At 44.2% G+C, this 26362-nt stretch overlaps 4 protein-coding genes across 6 annotated transcripts in view; 3 read left to right on the top strand and 1 right to left on the bottom strand.

Moving 5' to 3' along the window:
* The first annotated feature begins 1107 nt into the window (after positions 1-1107).
* On the top strand, positions 1108-8541 carry LOC139343188 (uncharacterized). Its single transcript, XM_070980673.1, has 2 exons — positions 1108-2437; positions 8522-8541. Exons 1-2 carry the CDS (start codon positions 1108-1110, stop codon positions 8539-8541), a joined length of 1350 nt encoding a protein of 449 aa, XP_070836774.1.
* Positions 5788-19572, top strand: ciita (class II, major histocompatibility complex, transactivator). The gene is made up of 22 exons (XM_070981302.1): positions 5788-5836; positions 9032-9094; positions 9966-10013; positions 10141-10200; positions 10858-10962; positions 11142-11207; positions 11875-11922; positions 12765-12971; positions 13197-13247; positions 13466-13579; positions 13678-13737; positions 13843-14048; positions 14167-15521; positions 15721-16257; positions 17346-17525; positions 17631-17702; positions 17783-17863; positions 17961-18044; positions 18187-18270; positions 18378-18461; positions 19252-19335; positions 19466-19572. Exons 2-22 carry the CDS (start codon positions 9040-9042, stop codon positions 19539-19541), a joined length of 3657 nt encoding a protein of 1218 aa, XP_070837403.1. The 5' UTR covers positions 5788-5836; positions 9032-9039; the 3' UTR covers positions 19542-19572.
* A 4805-nt stretch (positions 19573-24377) lies between these two features.
* dexi (Dexi homolog (mouse)) lies at positions 24378-24927 on the bottom strand. Its single transcript, XM_070981993.1, has one exon. The coding sequence runs from the start codon at positions 24787-24789 to the stop codon at positions 24520-24522; it is 270 nt and encodes an 89-aa protein (XP_070838094.1). The 5' UTR covers positions 24790-24927; the 3' UTR covers positions 24378-24519.
* A 699-nt stretch (positions 24928-25626) lies between these two features.
* Positions 25627-26362, top strand: part of clec16a (C-type lectin domain containing 16A) — a 35494-nt gene continuing 34758 nt past the window's right edge. For all 3 annotated transcript variants that reach the window (XM_070980842.1, XM_070980840.1, XM_070980841.1), the window contains exon 1: positions 25627-25811. In XM_070980842.1, the coding sequence (XP_070836943.1) occupies positions 25738-25811 (74 nt within the window). In that variant the 5' untranslated portion in view covers positions 25627-25737. The remainder of the gene's footprint in view (positions 25812-26362) is intronic.

Raw genomic sequence — 26362 nt, 5'->3', positions numbered from 1 at the left:
ATGCAGCCAATGTGTGCGCTTCATCCCGTCCTCTGTGGCCTCTCCGCTGCCTCGGTCAGACACACGGACCTGCAGCTCTTCAAGCATCCATGGCAGACATAGAGCAGAGGAGAGAGACAGCGACAGTCATGTAACCTGGTCGTCAGGTTTCCACAGAGTCCCGCCCTCACACCTTGCGCGCTGTTATTGACCGGAGAGTACACACCCACCGTCCAAAGGTGGACACCCAGAAAGTCCCGAATGCAGGAAAATGATAAGAAAATAAAGGCAGAGGGCAGGAGGGACATACACTGCCACACACTTTTGTATGAATCTATGGACTGATTTGTAGGAAAATTTTGCGTAGTGTACCTTAAACACAGACAACTGATACTGCAGGATGTGTGGCTGAGGTGAAACTAAGCAAATCAAGCATGACGAATACGGGGCATGGCGATACGACTTTGTTAAGTCAAACCAGTTCTAATCACGAAAATAGACACTAACAGTGGCAAAGTATCATATGTGAGTGGAGGAGAGAGCATACTGTGTATCAGTGGTTGGTTATGAGTGGATTTGCTGTGTTTTTGTGATTGCAAACCAATAAATCGTGACCGATTGTACAGGGAATGGAGGGGGTTTTATTAAGGAAATAAAGAAATTTCACCCTTCATTGTGGTATTGTGTTACATAGAGGAAAAAGTCCCTAAAACTGAAACACAATGACTCATCAAACGTGAAAAGTGCTCCTCTTGGTTTTAGAAGTGTGTGTGAAATCTGTGTAAATCAATCAATCAATCAGCAGTATGTGTATGTTCTATACTCTTTGTTTGATAAACAGCAAGATATCAGGTAGCTTTAGACAAAATGAATGCTGAACGGACAACAGGAGTGAGTTTCAGTCTGTGGAAGCATAATTTAACCTCACCTCCTGATCATAATGACATCTCTGCCCCCAGGCCTTTAAAGCTTCTCTCACATGCACATTCCCACAAAAAAAAGGAAACTTTTCTTTATACAGACCTCCCCTAAACCACACACAAACACCTCCCTGTTTCAATGAGAACGCCTCCTGACCAAAATCATTGTCTTCCTTAAAAAATAATAGTCAATCATCCCTACAAGTGCATGTCAGACATCAATGCAGACGTCGTTGCCATGACCCAGTTCGAGGAGGTCCTGGACGTGGTGTGGCTGGCTCTGACCTGGGCCTCTCCTGATGAGATCCGAGCCCTGCTGGAGGGTTTGGTGGAGGAGCGGATCATTTCAGAGGCCTACAGCAAGAGCCTGGGTCTGCACCGACTTCCTGAGCGGATGGCACCTGAGCCAGCTCACAGCGAGACAGCATGTACACCGGGATCTGGTCCAATTAGATCTCCAGGATCTACCAACCACCAGCAACCCAACCAAGGTCACAAGGACCACAACCAGACAAGACCGGAGTCTGTATCACCAGTGGATGGACAGAACATCGCAAGGTCCAGGCCAAAAACTCACCTACCAGTGATGGATGAACACTACCTCAATCACAGACTCTTCTGTTCACAGACTGTACATGATTTCCAATGCAGGCTCACATTAGATGAAGAAGTGACAGAACTGCTGAGAGGTGCAGAATCAATGCAGAAGCCAGTAAGCGATAATGAAACAATAAATGAGGGGAATTCAGAGTGTGAGAAGGAGTGGCTAGAGCAGGTAGAGGAGGCAGCCAGAAGGATAGCTGTCCCTCTGTGGCAGCACTGGGACAGAGGACAGAGGATGTTGCTGCCCCTGGTTCCTTGTATGACGACTGGCTGTGCAGCAAGTGAAAACATAGCCATGGGCAGTGATTCTCAGTGCCCTGTTTTGAATATGGAAGAGGAAACAGAGCTTGCATTTGCTAGCCGGACACTAGATTTTTATACTGACAGCTTTAACTGTGCAGAGGGAGCGATTATGGACCCAAACTTCACTCTGGATTCAGAAGGAGCCGCTGATGCACCAAAAGGCCTCTTTTCGTCTACATATGACAGTGTGGTGATGACCGGATTGGACACGGACCATTTCAGTTTCTCTGGAGCAGTGAGAAACGCCTCACCTGTTGAAGCCTGTGGAGCGACAGGCACAAACAGCATCGCAGACGGGCTGGAGGGCGATCTTGATGTCTGCTGGGGAACTGACAGGACAGCAGACACAACAGAGGACCTGCTCTGTTGGACAGGAGATGCACAATGTGGCCTTCCAGGATTTACAGAAGGCATTGCACACTTATTTTCTCCCTGTATGCCTAAAGAGACTCATACTGATACACAAGATCACTCATTTTACTCCAACACAGATCACAGCGGGACATTAAGCGTTCTGGACAATGTAGAAAATGATTTCAGGGATGCTTATGGTACGAAAACGTGCAGCACTGAGGGCATGGCAGACTTCAGTGAGGTTAAAGAAGATGAGGAAAGGCTGGATTCACACTGGGGTGAGTTTGCACTCCATCATCACATCTTGTTCCCGTGTTTTCTGTTCTTCTGCATCTCTGTCTCTCTGCCTTATATCATTTACATGTTCTGTCTGGGATCTGGGCAGCACGGTGGGGCAGCAGGTAGTGCACGTGCCTCACAGCAAGACGCTCGCTGGTTCGATCCCTGGGTCAGGCAGGGCCTTTCTGTGTGAAGTTTGCATGTGGGTTCTCTCCGGGCACTCCGGCTTCCTCCCACAGACCAAAAACATGCTCATTAGGTTAATTGGTGACTCTAAAATTGTCCTTAGGTGTGAGTGTGAGTGTGAATGGTTGTCTGTCTTGTGTGTTGCCCTGCGATCGACTGGCGACCGGTCCAGGGTGTACCCCGCCTCTCGCCCGCTGACAGCTGGGATAGGCTCCAACCCCCCCGCAACCCCGAAAGGGATAGTTGGTATAAAAGATGAATGATGAATTCATCTGGGATCTCCAGCCTCCTTCCATTTTCACTCTTCTGCTTTCCACCAAAATTACAAAATAAAAGTCAGACCTGCGTGAGACATGTTGAGACCATGTTGACACCAGTCAAGGCAGACAGGCTTGTTTGTTTTAGGCAAATGCCTGGAATAGATTTGGTAGTTAGGGAGTGACTTACTTTCAGTTTCATTTTGAGCTGTTCCCTGGTCACGAAAACGCAGTTGAGGGGGAAGCATTCAGATCCTCAAGTAAAAGTGCTAATATCACACTGAAAAGTGCTCTGTTAAGTAAAAGTCCTGAACTGAAAATGTTTCTCAAGTAAAAGTGAAATCAGGAAAATGTACTCAATGCAGAAGAATGTCCCTTGTGACTGTTACACTGTTATGTAATATGTCATTACATTATTATTACTCATGTATTCATGTAAAAGCAGATTTTACTGTTGAGCTGGTTGAGCTGGAGCTCACATTAAATTAAATGAGTGAAACTATTATCGAAATAGTTGCCGCTTCATTTTAGGACAACAGACTAATCATTTTGGCTGCACTTATTTATAACAAAACATAATATTCTATCAGCTCTTCACATGTTTTGTGAGCAAAAGCTTAGAAAACTAGTAACTAAAGCTGTCAAATACATGTAATTGAGTAAAAAGTACAAGAGTTCCCTTTGTGGAATTCAAGGAGGGCTGCACGGTGGCGCAGCAGGTAGTGCGTGTGCCTCACAGCAAGAAGGTTGCCGGTTCGATCCCCGGGCGGGGCCTTTCTGTGTGAAGTTTGCATGTTCTTCCCGTGCATGCGTGGGTTCTCTCCGGGTACTCTGGCTTCCTCCCACAGACCAAAAACATGCTCATTAGGTTGGTTGGTGACTCTAAAATTGTCCCTAGGTGTGAGTGTGTGAATGGTTGTTTGTCTTGTGTGTTGCCCTACGATCGACTGGCGACCGGTCCAGGGTGTACCCCGCCTCTCGCCCGTGGACAGCTGGGATAGGCTCCAGCCCCCCCGCAACCCCGAAAGGGATGGGTGGTATAGAAAATGGATGGAATTCAAGGAAAAGACTCAAGTACAAGTACCTCAAACTTGTACCTTATTACAGGACTTCAGTAAATGTGCTTAATTAAATTCCACTGTAAGAAGGTGGGTCCCTTCCCCAAATAAATGCCTGAACTTCTGCAGCAGAGTGTTAGACCTCTGATCATAAAATTAGATTAGAATTAGTCATATTTAAAGAATAATGTGGGTGGGAGTGGTGTAATTAATGGAGGAGAGGTTGGAAACACTCAGGAACAATGCAGCACAGCACAACACAGGTCTTATCTCATCATTTCAGCATCCAGCATCATCCTCTATACTGTACATCTGTACTGTCATCTACTTTCTCTATTTTACACACACACATTTGAATGTGACAATGTTTTGGTAGCATATTTGACTTTATTTAGTACTTTCCAACAATGAATTCATGTTGCCTGGATCTACAACAAGGGTGTCTTAATCTCTGTGGCCCTGACTTTGATTTTGAAACAATAGCCACAATGAGGATGCATTAGAAAATCCATTTACAGAAGCAGCCAGGGGTCACACTGTAGCTTTAGACAGTGAACGATTTGTGTCTCGTGTCTCTGCTGGCCTGAATATTACACTATGTTTGAGCTTGATAAAGCTTCAGCTTCAGTAACCCTAACCCATGGGAAGAGTTACACACAGGGCTCCGGGGTTAAACAGCTGATGTTTGCAATGCAAGCTGAGGTGAACCGGACACCAGGCAGCCATGATGGATTGTGCTCTGGGAAATCTTCTATCAGTGCAAATAACACAAAGTTTTGAGAGGGCAAGAATGTGTGCCTCCAGTGATGTTTGGCCCAGTGGAGATAGCTGCAATAAGACTTGATTACAAGGGCGGAGCTTGACTCTCGTCCCTATGGGTGTGACCTGTTGAAAGCTCTGTCTGCCCAGTCAGAAGCAAACATTTAGCCAAGAATTGTCGCAATTATTCCCCAGTACTGTTAATCTTGTCACAGCTTCAAAATCACAGCAAGATCAGCAGCTTTTGTCCTAAGGTGACATGTTGTGACCTACAGCTGCAGTTGCTCCTTTGTCTTCGGTTCTTCCCACCATTTGTCATCTCTTCTGTCCGTATTCCTCTATATTTCCCAGTACTCTGTATGTGTGTGTGTGTGTGTGTGTGTGTGTGTGTGTGTGTGTGTGTGTGTGTGTGTGTGTGTGTGTGTGTGTGTGTGTGTGTGTGTGTGTGTCCTTGCACACCCATTGTTTCTGAAGAAAAAAGTTTGGCATACCAATAGGTTTTAATGGCATGAGCCTGTGTGACACATAAAGAGCTTTATCTGTTTGGCACTGGCGAACAGGTATGGCAGGTACTTTCCACCTCATGAATAGCCTAAACTCCCCGTGTTTCCTTGTTCAAAACAAGTGTGTGTCGTGTCAGGGTCAAGTCCAGGGCTCAATAGTGGATTTCGAGCAGCATGATGTTCAAAATCTGAATATTTGGAATAGAAACAATAAAAGAAGAGTGGAAGGCACCTTGCTGGGAAAATACTGAAGAAACTAATGATACCAATATCTTAGACATGTGAGACTAAATCTGAAGTAAAATTAAGCATGAATGGCTGCCAGGCATCTGTTTATAGGGGGATTTTTGAGTCAGTTACTTTCCTTTTCTTTTCGAAGTTCGTTGCAGACACAGACTGCTGCTGCTGCCCCTCACCCTGTCTGGTAGCCTGGCCCCTCTGCAGCAGCCTTTAGGCAAAGTGAAAGTAAAACAGTGCTGGCGGATAGAGAGCAGGTTGCACGCACTGAGGTCATCTGAGGGAACGCCATAAGCAGCGATTGATGTTATTACCGCGACTTGAGGGGTTATCATATAGGGACTACACAGCTGCAGTTCAGCGGACCTGAGCATCATCCAGTGAGGCCGGCCCGGCAGGTAAGTGGTTCTGATGGGGCGCTTTTGGCGCATTTATCCGAAGTGCGCAAGTATGGAGAGGAAAGGATGTCGCGGCTTTTCCTTTTGTCTACATGTACTTAATTTATTCAATTATTTAAGCCGTTTAGTCATGATTTCAAGTTGCGTTGGGCTTCTTAGTTATGCACAGTGGTAAATGTTTTTTTGTTTTTTGTTTTTTTCCCATGACTTTCATCATCAGATAAGCAGAATAATGTTACAGAATAAATAAAAGTTTATAATTTGCAATCTGATGGCAGTCTACACTTCTCTTAACAGCGATGTTTTGTATGAATTTATAAAACTTTCAGCCTTCACAAAGTGAGTAAAACACTATGGCGCATGTCAAGTGGCTATTGTTGCTCTACCCTCCAACGTGTGCTCCATGTGTAAAATCAATGCATGAGATGAGAGGGGGCTGTCAGGGGAAGTCAGTGAAAACAGGGTATTTGGGGGGGACTTCCAGTGTATGATTTCAAGGCTGAGAGTCACTGCTTTATCGACACCAAACAGTGGGCTTGAACATGTGCGGGAATGTGTGTGCAGAGGTGAAGAGGTGCAGACAAGTCACCCCCACTGCTGTTTTGTTCTGTTCTGTTTTAATTGTTCTAAAATAGCATTAGCAATGAGTGTATCATCCTCAGATTTAACACACACAGCAAGTGCAGATGATATGGTCAGTCCTACAGGGAGCAGTGCCTGAATGTTAGTGAGGGCACATTCAGGATTTATTGTCGTGGAGCACTTCCAAGGACAGATGTGGGCTTAAAGTTCACATGGCAATCTGGAGTTCTAGTTAGGTTGACCGAAGGTGAATACCAGTACGACTTCCATTGTGCTGGGCAGGAAGTGCATGCAGCTGACAGTCAGACCTCGTACCGGATCAGCAGCACCTTTTTGATGGTTTCATGCTAAGCTACAACGGTGGATGGTTCACTACTTCATCTTGACATGAAATGCCCCCCAAACAGAAAGGAGAGTTGGTGGTTAAATCCAGGTGCTCCCCATGTTGTCCTCAAACGGAAACTGGCATGGCTGCGTTCACTGGACCAGATCACAAACACTTTCCTTTGTGTGTGCACGGAACACAGAAAACTGCCCATTTGCCAATCAGGACCCTCCTGGCATCTTTTGTGGTCTTGGAGGCAGCAGTCGGAGGTTTTGTTTCGACTACTTACATAAGTGTTTACTGTGTTATCGAAACCAAGATAATGAGTCATCACGATAAGCAATTTAATGCCTCTTTGTCTGTCCGAGTTTCAGAGCTCATTGCATGAAGTTTGGCCTTTTGTTCCACAGTTTGATCATCCAAAAGATTAGGTTGTTTGGTTAAAATATCACCCCTTTGGGTGATCAGGGTGGGCCTGATGCTTCTCTAACTGACACCATCAAAGTCCTGTTCCCACATCTGTAATCCATCCATCCATCCATTTTCTGTAATGCCTATCCTTTTCGGGGTTGCAGGGGGGCTGGAGCCTATCCCAGCTGTCAACGGGCGAGAGGCGGGGTACACCCTGGACCAGTCGCCAGTCGATCGCAGGGCCCATATCTGTCATCTATGTCAAAAATTAGACATACTTTCGTGCGCTATGTTAGCTTGGCCTTTATGTAAGGCTAAATTAAACTGAAGGAGGAACTCTGAGACTTTCAGCGGAACAGTTTTTGTATCTTTAAGCTCGCAGGATTTGTCCAAGATGAGGCAAGATGCAACAGGCAGATGTTTGGTTGAGGTCTGTATGGCAAGTCAGGGCCAGTCTGTTTCTGAAGTCACCCCACATCGAGAGAATAGAAACTGCCACCCACTGCACAAAGTTCAACTCTGCATCATGCAGTGTGAGCCACCCTTAGGGGCTTTATCAGTTGATGATATCATGAGAACTAAATGCTTCTTCTGTCTGCTTTCATTCAACAGTGCGGGCTCATGCACTGTGCTGCATGGCCTGCATTTAATGTGATGAATTGTTTGAGGTCGGCTGCATGTGTCTCTTCACGTTAAAATATTGTAGCTTTACCTCGAGCTGCTGCAGTAGATTTGTAATCATCGAAAATACAAAATCAGCCACCCCACAAAATCACACTATTTTGATGGTGATTAATGTTTGCACGGGGCCTTAGTTTCACTTTCTAGCAGGATGCTGTGATGACGCACATATAAACACATTGTAAATTAAAATTAAGGGATTTGAAATTTTTGCATAACAGTATCAGGAGGACTTACAGCAACATTGACACAAAATGTCACACACATCTGTGAGTGTCAACGTTGAACAAAGAAATCGCTTTTTGTTGTTTTTCCACTCGCACTTCCTCCATTCTTTCCCACCTTCGTCAGCTCGTCTCCCTCCCTCTCTGGTGTTCCTGCCTTACCGCCCTCTATAGTCTCTCGCAGCTACTTTTACTTATTATTGTTTTGCCATTTTTACGCCTTAATTTCATACTGCCACCAGAGAAATGACAGGAAATGAGAGAGAAAGTGAGGCAGCAGAAGTCGGTGTCAAACTAAGGACGTTGCTCTTCACAGTTGACTCAAGTTGACTTGACGGGCATTAACCACAAACGTACACACAAAATCTTTAAAAAAATGTAATTTTTCACAGCTTTAATAATTCAGGCCCTGGCTGTTATCCTGTGTCTGATGATCAATTGTGAAGGCTTTCTGTGTCCTAGGAATAAAGTTCAACATCTAATGCACGGCAAATATTATGTATATCGAGATTTTTGAACATGCATTTCTCAATTTGGGACTTTATTTAATAAATTATTCATTTCACCTCTATTCACCTAATATTGTTTGCCATTTTCTGTGTCTGTCATTTCTTTGTGCAGGGAGATGATGTGCAAGGTTGTGAGATTTTGCAGGTGGACCACAAAGGTCTAGCATGGCACAGATAGCAGATGTTGTGGCAGTGTTGTGTTTACCATGAGATTTAGCAATGAGGAAATTGTGAAACTTGATGTGGCAACATTTGCAGAGCCTCTAAATTGAAAATTGTGGCTACAGTAACATTTGCCAAGACATATTCTCATCTAATGTTGGAGAGTCTGTGGTACACATCAGGGTCCACAGGAGGTTGCCGTCAGAGCTAAGGCAGCTTCAGTGTAGCATGATGCTTTCAGTCATCATCAATATCTTCATTCCTTTTCTTAATTTTTCATTTTATTTGTGTGTTTTATCAGGTGCCAAGATGAAGGAAGTGGATCAGGAGACGTGTATCTTTCCCGACCTGGGAGAGCTACCAGGTCAGTGTTGCTTGAGTTCAAATTACCCTTTGAGACTTTTGAAAGGAGCTCTGCAGAATGGATCTACACCAATCAACACACTGATGACATGGAAATGAACTATAGTTTGCTCATAAAACTAACACAGCATCATTAATGCTGTGTTTTTTTGTTTTTTTGTTTTTGGCAGGGGAGGGGTGTCAGTAGTCTAACTGTGCTGTGTATTGATAAATCCATGCCGCTGTCTGTGGTGCTGAAGTAGCAGATGGATTTGTAATTTCACCTTCTCAGTCAGTTTCTTCTTGAATCTATAACATTTTCTAAACTATATACTATGAATACTCAACTCTGTATGTGTAGTCATGGAAGAGCGAGAGGATCATAGAGACATACTGACATAGCATCCACCCTGTTAAAATTTGATGAGTCATCGATTGTCTGTATCTAGCCACATCAGCCAATTGTGTAACTTTAGCCTTTTTACCACATTCATTCCTCTTAACAGTTTGACTTCATGTCTGATTGAGGTCCAGCGTAGGAAAGTAACTCAGATGTCCTGTAAGACTGGAGCTTGTTGTGCTCCTCCAAGTCATTCACATCTGGTATCCTTGTATGAAGAGGGACCCAAACCCTCTCACATGGGATGTTTTCCGCTGTTGCAGCCTTCATCTTGTTTAGAGTTATGCTCATAAAATGCTGCTACTTTTGACGTTTAAAAAAGAAATCTTGTTGTCCAATGCAACTCAAAGACATTATCAGAGAGACTCGCTGATTTAAAAAAAGTAGTGCCAGAGAATAAACACGCAGGTCCAATGAGCTGTGAAACTGAAATGCTTTAAACATGAATGAAAGATCGGAAAGCAAATGTTAATGCTCATTATGTGTGTTTTAGATGATTTATCTGAATTCTTGAACGAAGAATACCTGGTTAAGATAGTGGGTAAGTTGCAACCAAACCTCTGCACACAAATTCATTCATTCACAGGGTACAGTATGTAATAACGCATAAGACATGAACGCAAAGCTTGATCTGTTGTCTAATTCCTTGTGTGCATCTTCTTACCCAGATACAGATGTGCTCTTTGGAGATCCATGGTTGAACTGTGAAGATGAACTCAACAACTGCAGTAAGGACCTTCTTTTTTTCAGTTTACAAACGCTGACACATAGTAAGTGATTACGGAGATAAAGACCGAGCATGTCCAAGCATACGCAGTGAACAGTCAATGAATAATAGCTGGACTGACACACTGAAATATAATACATAACTTTTGTTAGATATTACGGTGTGTCTGCATTCCAGGACTGACCCCAAACATAAGACACATCACAAATTAAAGGAATATTCATTTGTGCATATTCCATGTAATATATAGAAAATAACATTTGTTGTAATAACAATGCTTTATGGATGATTTAGCATCTTATGCACATTGAAAAACATGGCAAAGAGAAGGGTTTGGAATTCATTACTTTTCCACAATGAGGTCAGTATAAAAGAAACATTTGATGGTAAAAACTGGAATCATTATTACTTTTATGAACAGAGTAGTGGGGGTCTGTGAGTCCCCAAACAGCAGGGAAGTAAAGCCAGTGCCAACAAAGCACAAGGGTTAACATTTTAAGTCACAATTGCCCTAAGTTTTACCCTGTGTGGATGTTTGGAGACACACGCCTCACTGCCATTGTCTTCGGATCAGTGCTGAAATTCATAAGAATTACTACCATTTCTGCTCTGCTAGTTACTTTGCTGACTCTTTTACTTCCTCTTTCATGCACTTCAGGTGACGTTCCCATGCTAACAGAGCTGCCCAGTCCAGACAGCCACCAGCAGAAGCAGAAGAACAAACTAACAGGCAATACAAGTAACAGGAGAAAGAGACCCAGAGGTACTAACTGCAGCGCAGTGTCTGCTCAGTGCTGTGAAAGCTGTCCTGATCACCTCCTTGTCATGTAAAGCTTCATTTTTGGATTAAGGCCACAGCATTCTGTCGGCCTGAAGTAAAGTATCAGCTTTGCTTGCTTGTGTAGCAGGTTAACATGTTCTACTCATGTTTTTCCACTCCAGTACCCCGGTCACAAAGGTGCACTGATGAGAACACACCCTCCAGACCAAAAAGGCAAAGGGCAGCAGGTGAGCTAACCAGACTGTCGGTTTGGTTTCCTGCCTCTTAACTGCTTGTGACATTGTGGCTTCAAATGTGAACCAACACTGTGAACCATTTAGTCTGCCCGTTTAGCCCCGTTAGCTAATGTTTCACCATTGCCCTGTTTATCTCTTTTTTATTATTTTTATAGTCAGCCATATTATGCAAGAACAGAGTCCAGGTGTACGTATTAACAAAATGTTCAAAGCAGCCTACAATAATTGCGAAATGAAAGTTCACTGTAGCAAGTTTGGAAAAGATGTGCAAAGAATTTGAATGATAGTCCTGTGGTTTTGTCCATTAAGCAACACTTTCCCTTAAGATACACATACAGTATGCCCATAAAAAGCTCCATAGGAAGGCTGTTCCAAAGTGCCAGTCATCCTCCTTTTGGTCTAAAGTATAACGTTCACACTTCTTTCTAGCACCAGGTCAGTATAGCACTGATGGTTTACTTTAGCCAGCACTAATGAGCTGTTTGGACCTGGTATTGGTGTTGGGTTACTGGAGCAAAACAACCCTTCTGTTGGGTGGTTTCCTGACCATTGTTTCTGGGTAAAATTAACCAGTATTGTAGACACTGACCGCACACCAGGTCAAAGTCTACCTGGTGTTTTTTACTTTGTTATAATGTTCGTTCTTCATCTCTTGCAGACCGACGAAAAACCAAAGAGGTGCAGGCTGAGCCAGCTGTTACCCAGGGTAAGTCTCTATGATTGTATTTTAAATGAATTCTTTGGGGAACAGACAGAATCTGAATGGATTATTTAACATTTAAAGATGCCATAAGAAAAATCTGTTCCCACCTGTGAATAGGTTCCCATCATATCAGTTTTCTGTAGCAACCCTTTTTGTTTCCCTGGGGACGTCGTTTGCTGTTGCTCTGCTGGGCTCACGCTTCAGTGAGAATGTACGCTCGCAGCTAAATGTGGAGAGGAGCCAGTGTAAAATCCTGACGCTCTGTGTCTTTCTTTTCTATTGCAAAGGAATAAAACCCCACAGATCTTCAAAACTGGCGTGTCTCACTCGATAAGAACACATGCGGAGTGAACTGCTCATGTAATATGTAGCCTGCAGCTGTTTAAACAGAGCAGAACATGAGCACTGTGCATATGAGAGTTTACTATAAAGATGAAATACCAGTTTACAGTCAAGACAAACTGTGTGAGGCCACAGTAGTACCATTAGAGTCATGGGTTAAAGGGATGTTGGTTGGCTATGCTTGACTTGGTTCCTTCATGGCACTGGTATGCAGACCAAGAATGAGGAAGTTTAGTTATCAGAAAAGAGGTGATGTTGATGAACCAAAAGAAGAACTCTCCCCTCAGCGACTTCCTTCAGATCAGATGGGTGATTTTTAATTGTCAGCATGATGAAAACTCCTCAGTCATAACACTAAATCCTTGATGTGAAACCACCTATTATGTCCTCGGAAACTAAACTTTCAGCTTGTTTTCCATGCTCGGCGTCCATTTTTGGATCACGTAAGGTTAACAAAAACATGTTGACAAAGAATGAGGATGTTATCACTGCTTGTTTTGCAGGCACTGACACAGGATCAGAGCCAAGTGCGGGAGAGATGGCGGGCCTCTCCACCACTCCACCGAGAATCCTTCATCTCCATCCCTCCATTCAGTTTATCGCCATCCCAGACTCTCCAGGGTATCCAGTTGTTCAGACAGTGAGGCTCTCTCCTCCAGTAATAAGACTTCCACTCACCAATACAGCTGCTGCACCTACTTACATACTAGGTGAGTAAAGTATTCGTGGTATTACTAGTTTCTTGGGTGTGCACTTTCAATCTAGTGCAGTCCAATTTCATAGCCCACGTTGTGTTTGTTAAGTTTATAGTTCCTATTGACATCACGTCCAAGAGGTGTTGATTGCCTAAATGACTTGATAAGATTCAGTTGATATCTTCAGAAAAAGCTTGTCCACCAGAATCTTTCCCCTGGTAACCTCTGTTTCTAATACAGTCCCTGCTGCGTCATCACCCTGCAAGCGCCAAGTGCCACCACTCTCCCCAGGTCAGTTAAAAAGCCTTTCATTTTGGATGTGCATGTATATGTGTTTGTGTGCCAACTACTCCATGTGCATGGATGCAGAGATCTGTACTGGTAGTGCTATGGAGTTACACATTTTCAGTTTTGAGTCTGTCTTGTAAACAACAACATGGTAGCCACCCTCCCAACTTCTGTATATGAATGAATGCATGCTCTTAATGTTCCTTTTCTTGTGTTTGTAGTGGATGGTGCAGTAGCGCCAGTCTGCATGAGTTCATCCCCACCAGGATCTCTGTCAGACACCGCTAGCAAAGCCATGTCTCCCACTTGTGCCTCACCCCTCTCCCCCAGCGTTGGTGAGTACCAGTTTTTGTCTCATTTCTTTCTCCTTCTGCAAAAATTACCCTGAAGAGTTACTGCCATGTTACAAATATCATGACATGTTGCATTTCAGAGATGTCTGCATGTAAGGAACCGCCTCCCCCTCAGTCTCCCACTGTCCTTGACATTCCACGTAAGTTACCACATGCTTTCACTCCTCGCTTTTGCTTTCATCTAAATTTTCCTGAAAGTGCTTAATGGAGCAGGAGTTCAGTGTTCAGTTGTGTTTTGTTTTCAGAGGTTGTGAAGGACTACATTCAGGAAGCCAAAACACACATGAGTCAAACCTGCCAGGATATGGAGGCAGGCCTTAGCCTGACATCTCATTACGTTGATATGCAACTGAGCCAGAGAGCAATTTTTCGCCCTGGCAAAAGCACGAACAAAGAGCTAGTTATCATGGGAGATACAGATCGGCAAAAGAGTTTATTGGGGCAAAGTCAGGTAAGAGTTTCACTTTCACTGGATAGAGTTATCATTTACTGACGTTCTTTTTGAACTTGAATTCAATGCAGTGAAGATTAAATGGCTGGTACCTATATGTTTATCTTTTTCCACTCAGATCTTCGAAGGCTCAAATGGAGACAAACCCAAACACTACATCTTGCTCCTTGGCAATGCTGGCATGGGAAAAACCACCCTGATCCGGAAGCTGTGCCTTGACTGGTCCAGAGACTGTATCCCTCAGTTTGACTTTGTCTTCTTATTAGATGGCAAAGCTCTGACGTTAACAGAGCCGGCCTTTAGCCTTCAGACCCTCCTATTAAACGTCTCCTCCTTTGCCCCTCCCTGCATGGACCCAGAGGCAGTGTACGCTCAAATCCTTGCAGCTCCTAAGCGTGTGCTCATCATTTTTGATGGGTTTGACGAGCTGCGTGTTTATGAAACTCTACTCCAGACGCAAGAAAAAGACTTAGTGACATCATTGCAGAGAGACAGTAAATCGCAGACATACACTGTAAGACAGTTATACTCCGCCATCCTGCAGAGGGTTCTTCTTCCCGGCTGCACTCTTCTGCTGTCTACACGACCAAGAAGCACTGCTGGCCAGCTACTGCGGCGGACAGACAGCTGTTTGGAGGTGTGTGGCTTCACCCCCACAGACATAGAGACATATTTGGCCCAGTACTTCACTGATCCTGTCCTCAGAGCATCGGCTTTGGATTGCTTAAAAAACTGCAGCTACCTTCAGCTCCTCTGCTGGAACCCCGGACTATGTCGGTTGGTCTGCTTGGTTTTAGAGCAGTCCAACAGTTTGGAAGCCCTGCCAAGAACTTTAACCGGGCTCTGCCATCAAGTGCTTCGTCTGATCATGGAAAAGGACAGTAAGACACACTCACAGCCTGAACCTGAAACACAAAAATCTGTGCACTCTGAAGAAGACAGCCAGACACAAATCTCAAGTAGTTCTCAAGCGAAGAGATGTCACAGAAATGCTAAGAGTAGGTCCAGAGCACAGGGTCGCACTGGCACCCAAAGAGCAAGGAGGGCAAGAAAAAGGGAGACGGAGGAAGAGGATGAAGAGGAGATGGCGAGTGTTGGTGGGGAAGCAGATAGAGCAGAGGAGAGAGAGCTGCTGTCCCTGCTGAGTTCTTTGGCCTGGGAGGGTGTCAAAGCAAACTCCTCCATCATCAACACAGGACGGACCGTGTCTGCAAAATTCAAGGCATTCGGCCACAGGACGGGGCTCTTCTTGTCTTACCACCTGAGGACAAGGCAGGTGGTGTCAAGCAGAGAGAGAAATGGAGGAGGAAGCAAGGACAAAGAGGAAACGGGACAAGGACAGAAAGGAGAAATAAGTGGAAACAAATGGAGGATGGACATTGAAAACGCTGATGGCGGTGATGACCACATCCTGCTATGGGCCAACCCTTTCCTTCAGAGTTACCTGGCAGGGTTCCATTTGTCTCTCTCGAGGTAAAAGTCTCTTGATTCATCAGAAGAAAATAGTTGTCCTCTATACTTCTGTGAGAATGATATAGATAAAATGATTTCATGAGAAGTGGCAGAGGAGTGAATTGAAGACCTTGTTAAAGAATTGAATGAACTCTATGTCCCTCGTTGCCCTTCCCTCTCTAGACTTCCTTAACTCTTTCTCACTTTATGTCTCCCCAAGGACTGTATCAGACCGGGCCTTCCTCCAGACCCTTCCTTTCCAGTCAGGGCCAAAGGGACGTCGGCGCGCTCAAAGGGAGGAGCTCGAGCTCACTCAGCGATTTGCAGTTGGGCTCCTGTTCCACAGCAGGACAGAGCTGCAGAGGCTTCACTCATACACAGAGACTGCCTTCAGACATATGGTGGTCGGCAAGCAGGCTCTAGTAACAAAACACCTTGAAGGTCTTTCGCATGGCGATCTAAGTCCGGCCCAGGTCTTGGAAGCTTGCCACTATGTATATGAGGCAAGCGCCACACATGCTGACAGCAGCAGTGACCGCGGCAGCACGCACTTAGTTGCTCACCTGGCAGCAAATCTTCCAGAAGTCCTGACATTTCACGGAGTTCCACTCAACCCATCGGACGTGTTCGCTCTGCAGAACGTCCTCGAAACGGGTGGAACTGAAGGTAGAAGTTTTTGTTTGGATCTGGAGGATTCTGGGATACATATCTCTGGACTCAGAGCTCTGGTGGGGCTCAACAACATCAACACATACAGGTACTGGTTACAATCCACATCTCTAAAAGCTGCTTGTTAAACTCTTTCCCAAACAGCTATTGTCCTGTCGTATCTTAGCAGCTCTAATAAGGGTAGGACAGATCTGTCGAGCTTTGGATTTCTCCAGGGTATTGCACGTGAGGTTATACAGAAATTCACGACTAGCACATCTACTGTTGTAGTATTTTCCCCACTGCATGGAAGCCAGTCTTGGATACTATCAGAGTCTAGGCTGAAGTTAGCAGCTCTACCCTGCTCTTTGTTTGATTTGTGGAAGTCTGCAGTCCAGCAGCCCCAGCCAATGTTACCATAGATGGTGTTTCCAAACACTTCAGTTAGTCTTCATTGTGAAAGTGTTTACTCTTACAGTATTGAAAGTGAAAACATGAATAGTGTGTTTGCAGGGGTAGAATGAAATAAGAGGCTGGTCTTTTCCCTAATCATATTTATCATACTAGGCCTAAATGAGAAGCCTGCTTTTTTCAATTCAATTCAATTCAATTTTATTTGTATAGCGCCAAATCACAACAGAAGTTGTCTCAGGACACTTTCCATATAGAGCTGGTACAGACCAAGCTCTTTTATCTACGGAGAAACCAACAATTCCCCCATGAGCAAGCGCTTGGCGACAGTGGCGAGGAAAAACTTCCTTTTAACAGGCAGAAACCTCAGGCAGAACCAGACTCTGGGTGGGCGGCCATCTGCCTCGACCGGTTGGGTGAGAGAGGAAGAGCAAGAGAGGGAGAGGGAGACAGACAGACAGACAGACAGACAGACAGACAGACAGACAGACAGACAGACAGACAGACAGACAGACAGACAGACAGACAGACAGACAGACAGAGACAGAAATGCAGTCAGAGAGAGAGAGAGAGAGCGACAGAGAGACAGACTTTCTGGCTCTGTTTGGGTTGAAGGATCCGTTGTTTCAAAGTATTAAAAATTTCAAGCAGTCATTGTTATAATAGTAACTTTATACCAAGCAAAACTGAAAGCTTGATAGAATATAAGTTGCCCTGAGTTGCTTCCTTCATCAGTCTCTGATGATGTTCCATTGATCGTAATGTCAACCCTTGGGTGTCTTCTAGGGCATGCATTGCTGATGTCATCAGCCTGTGGGAGCAGCTGGATCAGAATGGCGAGGAAGGGCTCCAAGAAGGGGCGGTGTCCAAATTCAAGATCCACCCCCTGAAAGCCACGCAGGTGTGTCACATAGAGCACCTGGCAAAGCTGGTGAACATACATATGCGCAAGAGGCTGTCGGACAGGTAATATGGCACACACGCGGCGCGTGCACATATGCTCAGCTACGCTGTGCAACGCGCAAGATATACCTGTGTGGCTGCTGACGTGTGCGTCGTGTTTATTTGTAGTTCCAGCCAATTAGATTCCATCTTGGCGGAGGGAGTACCAGCTGTGAAGGAGCTGCACAAGCTGGAGTTTGAGTGAGTATATCTGACATTTGAATTCATGACGATGACGATGATGACGGCGATGATGATGATGACATTGTCTCTCCCTCTAGGCTTGGTCCAGAGAATGGTCCCCTGACTCTTCCCAAGCTGTGGGAGCTCCTGCCAGGTCTACATAACCTACAGCACTTAGAGTAAATATACACACCTTTATCCCCCGCTCTGTCAGTGCATCAGTCGCTCTGTGTGTTTCTCGCCTCTGACAGCAGCTGTCGCTCTCTCTTCCTTCAGTCTAGAGAACAGTAAGATCGGGGACAAAGGAGCAGAGAAACTGGCTGATGCTTTAGTCTCGCTCCATTTCCTGGAGGTACTCAAGTGAGTACATGTTTCTGTCCAAGGCTGGGATGATATTTGAACTCACAATCCAAAATAAATCACACCTTCTAGTTTTTGACATTGTAAGACCTTTATGTGCAGTGTTGATCTAAATGTGTGTCTCCGTCCTTCTGGGTTCTAGTCTGTCACAGAATTGTATTGGAGACCAGGGGGTGAAGAAACTGGCAACCACGCTGAGGGATCTGCCCAGACTGCACTGTTTAAGGTATATAACGTAGACACACACATGCGCACGTTCACACAACAACACCCAAAATGACACATACTATAAACCCACATATTTTCACTTCCCTCTGCATTTGTTTTTTCCAGTCTCTACAGTAATGTGATTTCGGATGAAGGGGCAGAGAGTTTAGCAGCTGTTCTGCCACACATGGCCTCCCTCACTAACCTGGAGTAAGACAATCTGTATTTTGTACTGTAGCTCATTTTCATCAAAACTCAGATGACCAACTGGTCTGTTGTCAGTAGCTGCGTTTCCATTACAGTTGTTCGCAAAATAAAAGCGATATTTCTGAAATTTCGACAAAGTTCAAGTGCTACTTGCAGGTGTTTCCATTGAACGGTGTTTTGCGAACTAACCGAAATTCTCGTAAATTCTCGGCCGTCCCGCGAGACTGGAAGATGGCCGAAAGCGTTATGCGTCTCGGTACACTGATCTCAGGAGCCGCTATGGCTGTTGCTGTACTTATTATGAACAGAAGGCGGAGGCAACGTATAACTGTTCAAAGGCGAAGCCCTTATGTGTGGCAGTGGCCACGAATAAGGGATTTCTGGGAGAAGATTGTAAATGAGGAATTCACAGACGAACTGTGGATACAACATTTTCGGATGACCCGGGCCACGTTCAACGAGCTTTGCGATGTTCTTGAACCTCTTGTGGCACCAGATGCGACATGTAAATGCGAAAAAAGTGTTTCCATTACACTTTTGCGATACACTTTTATATCGACGCGTCTGAAAAACCACCTCATGAGAGCGTAAAAATGTTTTTGCGATATTTGAGAGGATTTTCGAAATATAGGTGTTTCCATTACCAGTATTTTATTGTGATATTTAGGTTTTGCACATTTCTAGGGGCAATGGAAACGCAGCTACTGATGTGTTGATAATATTTCTGGACTATCAGTAGACACCGTAGCACACGTTGAAAAGACATCTGACCTGTCTGGCTTCTGTTTGACAGCGTGAAGTATAACAAGCTGACTGACGTCGGAGCGCAAAGCCTGGGAGTGAGTCTGAGGAGCTGTACAAAAATGAAGACTTTGAGGTGAGAGAAGCCTTTTTGCATCTGTGTGATCATTGTCGCCTCCTGTCCACCTTTTATTTATTTATTTTTCAATCTCATTTCCTTCTGCCTCGTGTTTTATGTCTCACCTTGCTTCTGCTTCTCCTCTCAGGATGTGGAACCAGTGCATTCCGTACAGAGTGTTTGAGAGGCTCCAGCAGCAGGACAACAGGATCCTTTGGCATTAGGACAATGCAAAACCTCTTTACTATGACGCTATGAGCTTACACTACACAACACATTTTCTAAAGCATGTAAGCTTGAGAAACAAACTGGAACAGAGAGGAAGAGAGTGAACTAAAACAAAAGGGGAAACTCTCCTGCTGCTTTATTCAACAGTTCAACTTTTCATTTTCTACTCGGCGCTACAAGGAAATAAAAAGTTCTTCAGAAACATGCAGGGCTGCTTGTGCGTATGGGTGTGTGGTCATGCTAGACTCCAATTCAAGAAGCACATTTGCACTATGATATTTCTTGATATTTTTCCCGATGTGTGATCATGTTTCGTGACACAAACAGTATTTTTGTTTGCACTCCTTTGGTGGCTGTAAATTGCACACTGCTGAACAATAACGTGGCACTTTAATGTAAATAAAATGTTTCATGTTGTCATCAGGTACATGCTCATTGTATTGCATTGTTTTCCTCACATGTTTACTGAATTTATGGGTTTATTAAAAGCCTCTTTTCACTTCCTTCCTAACAGGTTTCTGTTCTCTATTTTGACGCAGACCGACCTCTGACAGCATTGTGGTGTCTGTGACTTATTATATTACTTTAACTTGCTTTAAGTCAGATTTTTGTCAGTCAGAATGTTAGCTGTGCAGAGCGAGGGCGTACTTCCTCAAATTTTGACATCATGGTAAAATCAGCAGGTGGGGGGGTAAACTGCACCGACATTATAAATACTTGGTTGTTGCTTTGAATGTTCCTTGCCTATGCCCATAATTATGCGTAACTTCAAGTCTTCATATAATTTGAACAAGTGTATATGTATATAAAAATTCACCCCTGTACAGTTGTCATAAATGGGGAGTTATAGAGACCAAATCCTTTCTTGTAGCAGTCTGTAAACAGGTTGTGATGCTGTGAAGTTGGATGTTTTAATATGGGGGTCTATGGGGATTGACTCATCTTCGAGCTAGCCTCAAGTGGCCATTCGAGGTACTGCAATTTTTGGCACTTCATTTTTCAGCCCCGGAGGTTGCCACTTGAGTGTTACATTGGCATTGCATGATGGGAAATGAAGGACCCAGTGTTTCTGGCGTCAGGACCTGTAAGTTGAATACTAAATCACTAGAGTGCTGCTTTAAAAGTAAAATTAAACAAAAAGAAATGTCAGGTGACTTCAACATTAGAGAATCACAAGTTTAGACATTCGGACCTGTTTCCATAAGTTCAAATGAACGAAAATGGTAATTCAGCCTAATCATCAGGCTAATTTGAGACATGTTTGATCTCAAAATGACGATGCATTTTTGAATTTCATCAAGACTGTCATACATGTGAAACACTTGATAGTCTAGCTGAACCTACATTTCTTTTTTACTGTGGCTGTGAAATCGATTTTAGAAAGGACGAAAACAAGCAGCAGCTTCTTTGTAAACTAAAGCGACTCAATTCAGTCTTCGTCTCATGTACTTCACTTGTTCAGATGAATGGAATTACAAATACAGTACTAATGTAATGAATTAAGTCAAGCAAAAATCTTAAATATTACTGGTATTAACAGATTTAACATTTTAATCCTTTCCTCAGTCAGAAACAGCAGGTGGCCACAGCACATCACATGTCAGGAAGTGTCAACTGTCAACCACAGACTCTGTACTCAGTATGTTACTGACAAACTCTACTGATTGTTCTAAATAAATCTTACAACCAGAGAGCTGCTGTCAGATCTTTAGAAGACTTCCGTCATCAAGCAGCATCAAAGCGTTCCAACAAGCTGCTGCAGTTTGCTGGAGCACTGACGCTCTCTTGTGGACAAAATGTGACACAAAAAGAGCATGCGGTCACGTCAACCGCCAACAGTGGAAGTAAGAGACAAAAAGCTGGCATTCGCTCAAAGTTTATTAAATACACATTGGAAAATAAAACTCTGTTACGATCCATAGCTTATTATAGCATGTGCATGTCTGAAAAGAAGTGCATGTGGAGGGATGACACAAGCGCTGGGGAAAGGCTGTACGTTGATGATGATGAGACATCCGACAACCCAAGCAGAAGCTCTCATCGGTCACAGTCTCATGGCTTTCCACTAATGCTGTGAGTGGAGTTGATCAGAACCTGACCAGCACAGTGCGGTATCATGCCCAGGAAGTGGCACAGTTTTATACCTCAAACCAACATCAGTGGTTTAGAAACAGTTTTAATACGAAACTAAGAAATCCCCCCATCAGACCGCTGCACTCCACACTGATTTTAACCCCTTTTTGAGCGACTTAAATTTTGAATTACCCAACTCATAATATACACAGTTAAACATCAGGTATCAGCCTGTTAATGTCATTCACCTCCAGCATGATGCGGCTGGATTACATCCTTTCTTGAATATTTATTAATCATTGTTCTTGTACAGTAAGCCCCTGCCTATGACTGATTATACGACTTTCCGATCAAACATGTTTTACAATATTCAATGAATATTAGCATCCTGAGCTTAAGTGTCACATGATCTAAATGCTTGGTTCAGGCGAATTTTTATCCTGCCAAAAATAGATATTTCTTTTAAGGACACACAGATTTAAACAAATTCATCAACAACCCCAATCAAAACATCATAAATGTCACCACATAACACTGCTTACTTTAATCCAAAAAAGAAGGAATTTGGTTATTAGCCATCATTAATACTGGTTGAAAAATAGTCCTCAATGTGTTTGATACAAATATTTCCCATTTCTCTGTTCTTGATTGGCAGCACAGCCTTTCCTTTTGAACTCATTCCACAGCGTGGCTGCGGACACTCTATCTGGTTATACTTAATGTACCATTTGAGGTGAATAGGCAAAGTGTTGGTGATGCATGTGGCTGAGAGGCTGTTGCAGACTGTAATGTTGAAATCACTGACAGTCAGGCAATGAAATTACGCACGAAGTCTGTTTAGAGTATGAAACATGCATGTGCAAATACTTAGAAAAGGTTTTTGTCTCTACAGCTTCAGTTATTTGGTGGACAACGGCCACATTGCGACGATTATTATGCACAATTTGCTACTGTGGTAGACAGTGTTTTACTGTATGCTATGAGAAACAGACCGACGCAATCGGCAGAATAAATGTTAGCATTGGACGTTTCTGCAAACCACTCTAATATACATGTACCAGTAATCTGAACTGCAACATTTTGATACCTAATGTAGAAACGTTCATATGATACGCAAGAAATGCAAAAAATGGTTTGCATAAACATACGATGCCAACACTTTACTCTGGCGACTGGGCTGCACAGAGCTGCAGCAACTACAGTGCTTTCAATTCTAACAAATGTCAAGTAAATCAAGTGTACTCTCCCTTTCCAAATGTCACTGACACGAGGCAGTTTTCCTCCACCAAGCCACAACCAAACCCAACCAATGGAGGGATGGAGCAACTACCTGATTCTGTGCATGATCTCATTCCTATCGCTACTGAACTGCTGCGTTGCTTTGATCCAGTTCATTATTGCTATCAAGAAGAAACATTTTATGAACTGAAATAAAAATTCACAACAAAGTAAACAGAGCAAAGTGCGATAACACTAAACTGATTTCTTTTAAAAACACACAACCAACATGGTGCGTTGAATTTGTTCGACTTGTTCTACAGCTGGAACATTATAAAAACAAACATGTGGAGGATGAAAAAGATATCTGAAGCACTTCTTCTGAGGTTCTTTTTCAGCCTTTGACACAACTCATAACAGCTTGATGCATTTTGGCCAAGTGTGATCACAGCTATCATTACGAATATATTTCTGACTTTATGTGGAAAAACTGAATTTGCACACGATCCGAATTATCAGCAGACACCCTATCAAAGAAATAACTCTCCCTAGATACATTAATACTTTCTGCAATGCAGTGACGAGGCAAGAGTGGCAAGTGCTCCTGATTTATAAGAGAGCTTGAAGAAATTAAGTTTATAGCCAATATCCTACACAACCTGTGTCCAGTGTCAGCGTTACGTCTCGCTCCTACACGAGCCCCTAGCTGTGCTCCTGAGTGTGTGTACATCCCTGAAGCAGACACACGTTATGGGTGACCTCAAAAGACACATCTCAAAATACACCTCAAGGATGAGTGAGCCTGCAAACTGGTAATGCAAGTTTTCTCTTCAGGAAACTTAAAAGGACAAATAAGTCGAAACGAGTTGTTCTGTGAGTGAATACGTGTGACAGAGACCTACAGTGGATATGGTCTTCCTGCACTTCTTCTGCTGGACGCTGCTGGACATCCCGCTGTGACTGAGGTGGCACGTTTCAGTTCACTTCCTTCAGCAGTAAGCTACCAGATCTCGCACAGATCTCGGTAATTGCTTAAAGTGTATCTGAACTAGCTGCAATGTAGACAACCTGAGTCATGCTCCACCAGTGACATTCATTTTTCATCCACAGGTAAGGGCCGTCTCCTTTCACTTGCAGCACGCTGTGCTTCCTTCTTCTCTCTCATTATGTCCAGAGTGAGGGGCACAGACAGCACTGCAAATCCCACCATGTCTGCCTTAAGTCAATTGCTTTTAGAATGACAACAGACTGACTGACAGCTGATCCAGTGCAGAGTGCTCTTCCCACAGGACAGTCGCTGATCACATGGGCGGTGATGCGGAGTCTCTTCTTCAGGCTACCTTCTTTTGAGCCGAGACAACCTGGAGACGTGTGACACAGGAGTGTTGCAGCAGATCATCACCAAAACATTTCTTATAGCATCTTATAGTTAACAATATAACATATGGAGGTCAAATCATACAATCATGTTTTACTGTTTAGTGGTGTATCCTGAGCGTGACATAGAAAAAGTGTTCTGCTTACTTTTTCACTGATATGTCTGTTTGAGAAAAAGGCAGCAACAGCATCCGCTCTGAGGCATTTTGTCCGCACATCACTGACCAGAGTGTTTCCACGCTGGTCCAGTCTGCACCGGATCTCTGCATCATCAGCAGCAGCAGTCCGTCCTCCAGCACTGCCCTGTCACTCAAGATACCCCTCAAAGACATCCAGCTCCGTGTCCGTGTCGTACGGGACAGAGGCCGGGTCGGACAGCACCCCGAGGTCCACCAGCGCTTGGTCCATGTCCTCAGGCAGAAACACTATCCCCACATTCAGGACGATGTACTCCATCAGAAAGGCATAGTAGAGGATCAGGACGTTCACAAAGAACAGGCCCAGATAAAACATATATGGGAGTTCGTCCAACAGCGATTCTACCGAATCTAGCTGGGCATAAATTGGATGTGTCATAGAAAATAAAGGAAGCCACGGTTTGGGTCCTTGCGTTTGTTTGGGGCCAAGATGTGGCGGAGTGAAGTTGCGGGTGTCACCGCTAGAGATCTCTCTGGGGTGGTGAGGCTGGGGCGTCCATTTGGGCTCGTCCCGACCTGCAAACTGTGATTGGGAAGCGGATATTTTAGTACTCTGGTATTACTTTATCTGTATGGTCGGTCCAGAAGAAAACGAACACAGCTAGAATTAAGTGCGCAACGTCCATAGCTAATAATAACCGACGGACAGTATCAAAATATCACGTTAGCTTGCTCGACGCATTCTTGACATTGGTTCGTTGGCTTTGCGGAATTCACGCCATGCCAGTTGGCTATGGCTAAAAACAGTAGCATGCGATCCTAGTGGGACCAAACACGAACATTTCTACAAGCGGAGAGATTTCTTGTATACACACCCGTACCGGAAAATACGAAACACTCACGAATACGCGCTTCTGGCACTACTTTTACATAGAAAAACCCCTTGTAACAATTTTGACAACTGCATCAAAACAGTCCTGGCCACAAAGAGACGCCTGAAGCCTCGGCAATTGATTGGCTCACCGCTTGTCAGGCTCTGCTGTGATTGGTCTTTAAGGTGTCAATCGGCGGAACGACCCTCTCGAGAGGACGTGTCGCGTGCTTTAATCGTCACTGCTAACATGGGAAGTGAATGTTGTAGTCCTCCTCAACTCGTTGTGGTATGCTGTATTGAGAGTCTAGCGTCGGGGAAGAACACCAACTCCCAGACAAACCATAGAATAAACCTGTTACGTAATGAACCCCTCATCCCCGCTATCGCCGCCTATCACCTTCTGTTTGCTAAGTAGCTCTGTCCGGGGAAGTGGGTGTAATGGATAGATGCCGACACTAACCTGTGCAAACTAACGCCCCAGGCAAAACATTAGCCCCCCTTAAAGTCGCAACTATGTTTGGCCGGTCACGGAGCTGGGTTGGAGGACAGGGGAAAACGAAAAACATCCACTCCTTGGACCATTTGAAGTGAGTAGCTTGCATTACATATGCTAATGTTAGCCTCCATGATAACAGGTTGAGAACGACTCTCAGCGTTGTCATTAGCCGAGTTGTTAACAGCCGAACAGTAAGCTTAGCTAACTAACTGCAGCTGTCCGCATATCCAGTCAGCTAGTAAAATCTATGGTTACATTGTCATTTCTTTGCTCTTTGATATCGTAGATAGACATGTAAGCTAGCTTGTTGGTGTTAGCTGTAAAGTCAAAAATCCACTCTAAAACAGAATCGACACTGTAACTACTATTCCAATGACATTAGACCAAATAATAAGTAAAGAAAATCGGTATCTAAGATCGAATATTAACTATTCATCCAAGCCGAAAAACGAAGCGTAAGGGCCTGCACAGGTGGCTGATTAGACCTCTGCTCAGGCTGAAGTAGGGGGGAGCTATGGTGGGAATTACTCAGGTCCCTGAAGTCCATGTGCTGATCAGAATGACAAAACTTATTTGTCCCACCACAACAGGTGTAACAAATTAACCTGACAGTGAGGCAGATGTCAGTCAAGCTGCTGAGTC

Source organism: Chaetodon trifascialis, chromosome 15 (genome assembly GCF_039877785.1).
Source record: "Chaetodon trifascialis isolate fChaTrf1 chromosome 15, fChaTrf1.hap1, whole genome shotgun sequence".
Classification (NCBI taxonomy): Eukaryota; Metazoa; Chordata; class Actinopteri; order Chaetodontiformes; family Chaetodontidae; genus Chaetodon; species Chaetodon trifascialis.
The sequence above is the reverse complement of the archived record's forward strand: the minus strand, read 5'-3'. Positions and strand labels throughout refer to the sequence as shown.

Excerpts from the sequence above, each read along its gene's own strand:
- LOC139343188 (XM_070980673.1), top strand. The coding sequence starts at position 1,108 with ATGTCAGACATCAATGCAGACGTCGTTGCCATGACCCAGTTCGAGGAG. Across the intron at positions 2,438-8,521 it reads AAGGCTGGATTCACACTGGG|GAATAAAGTTCAACATCTAA; the intron begins GTGAGTTTGCAC and ends TCTGTGTCCTAG.
- ciita (XM_070981302.1), top strand. The coding sequence starts at position 9,040 with ATGAAGGAAGTGGATCAGGAGACGTGTATCTTTCCCGACCTGGGAGAG. Across the intron at positions 9,095-9,965 it reads CGACCTGGGAGAGCTACCAG|ATGATTTATCTGAATTCTTG; the intron begins GTCAGTGTTGCT and ends TGTGTGTTTTAG. Across the intron at positions 12,972-13,196 it reads TGCACCTACTTACATACTAG|TCCCTGCTGCGTCATCACCC; the intron begins GTGAGTAAAGTA and ends TTTCTAATACAG.
- dexi (XM_070981993.1), bottom strand. The coding sequence starts at position 24,789 with ATGACACATCCAATTTATGCCCAGCTAGATTCGGTAGAATCGCTGTTG.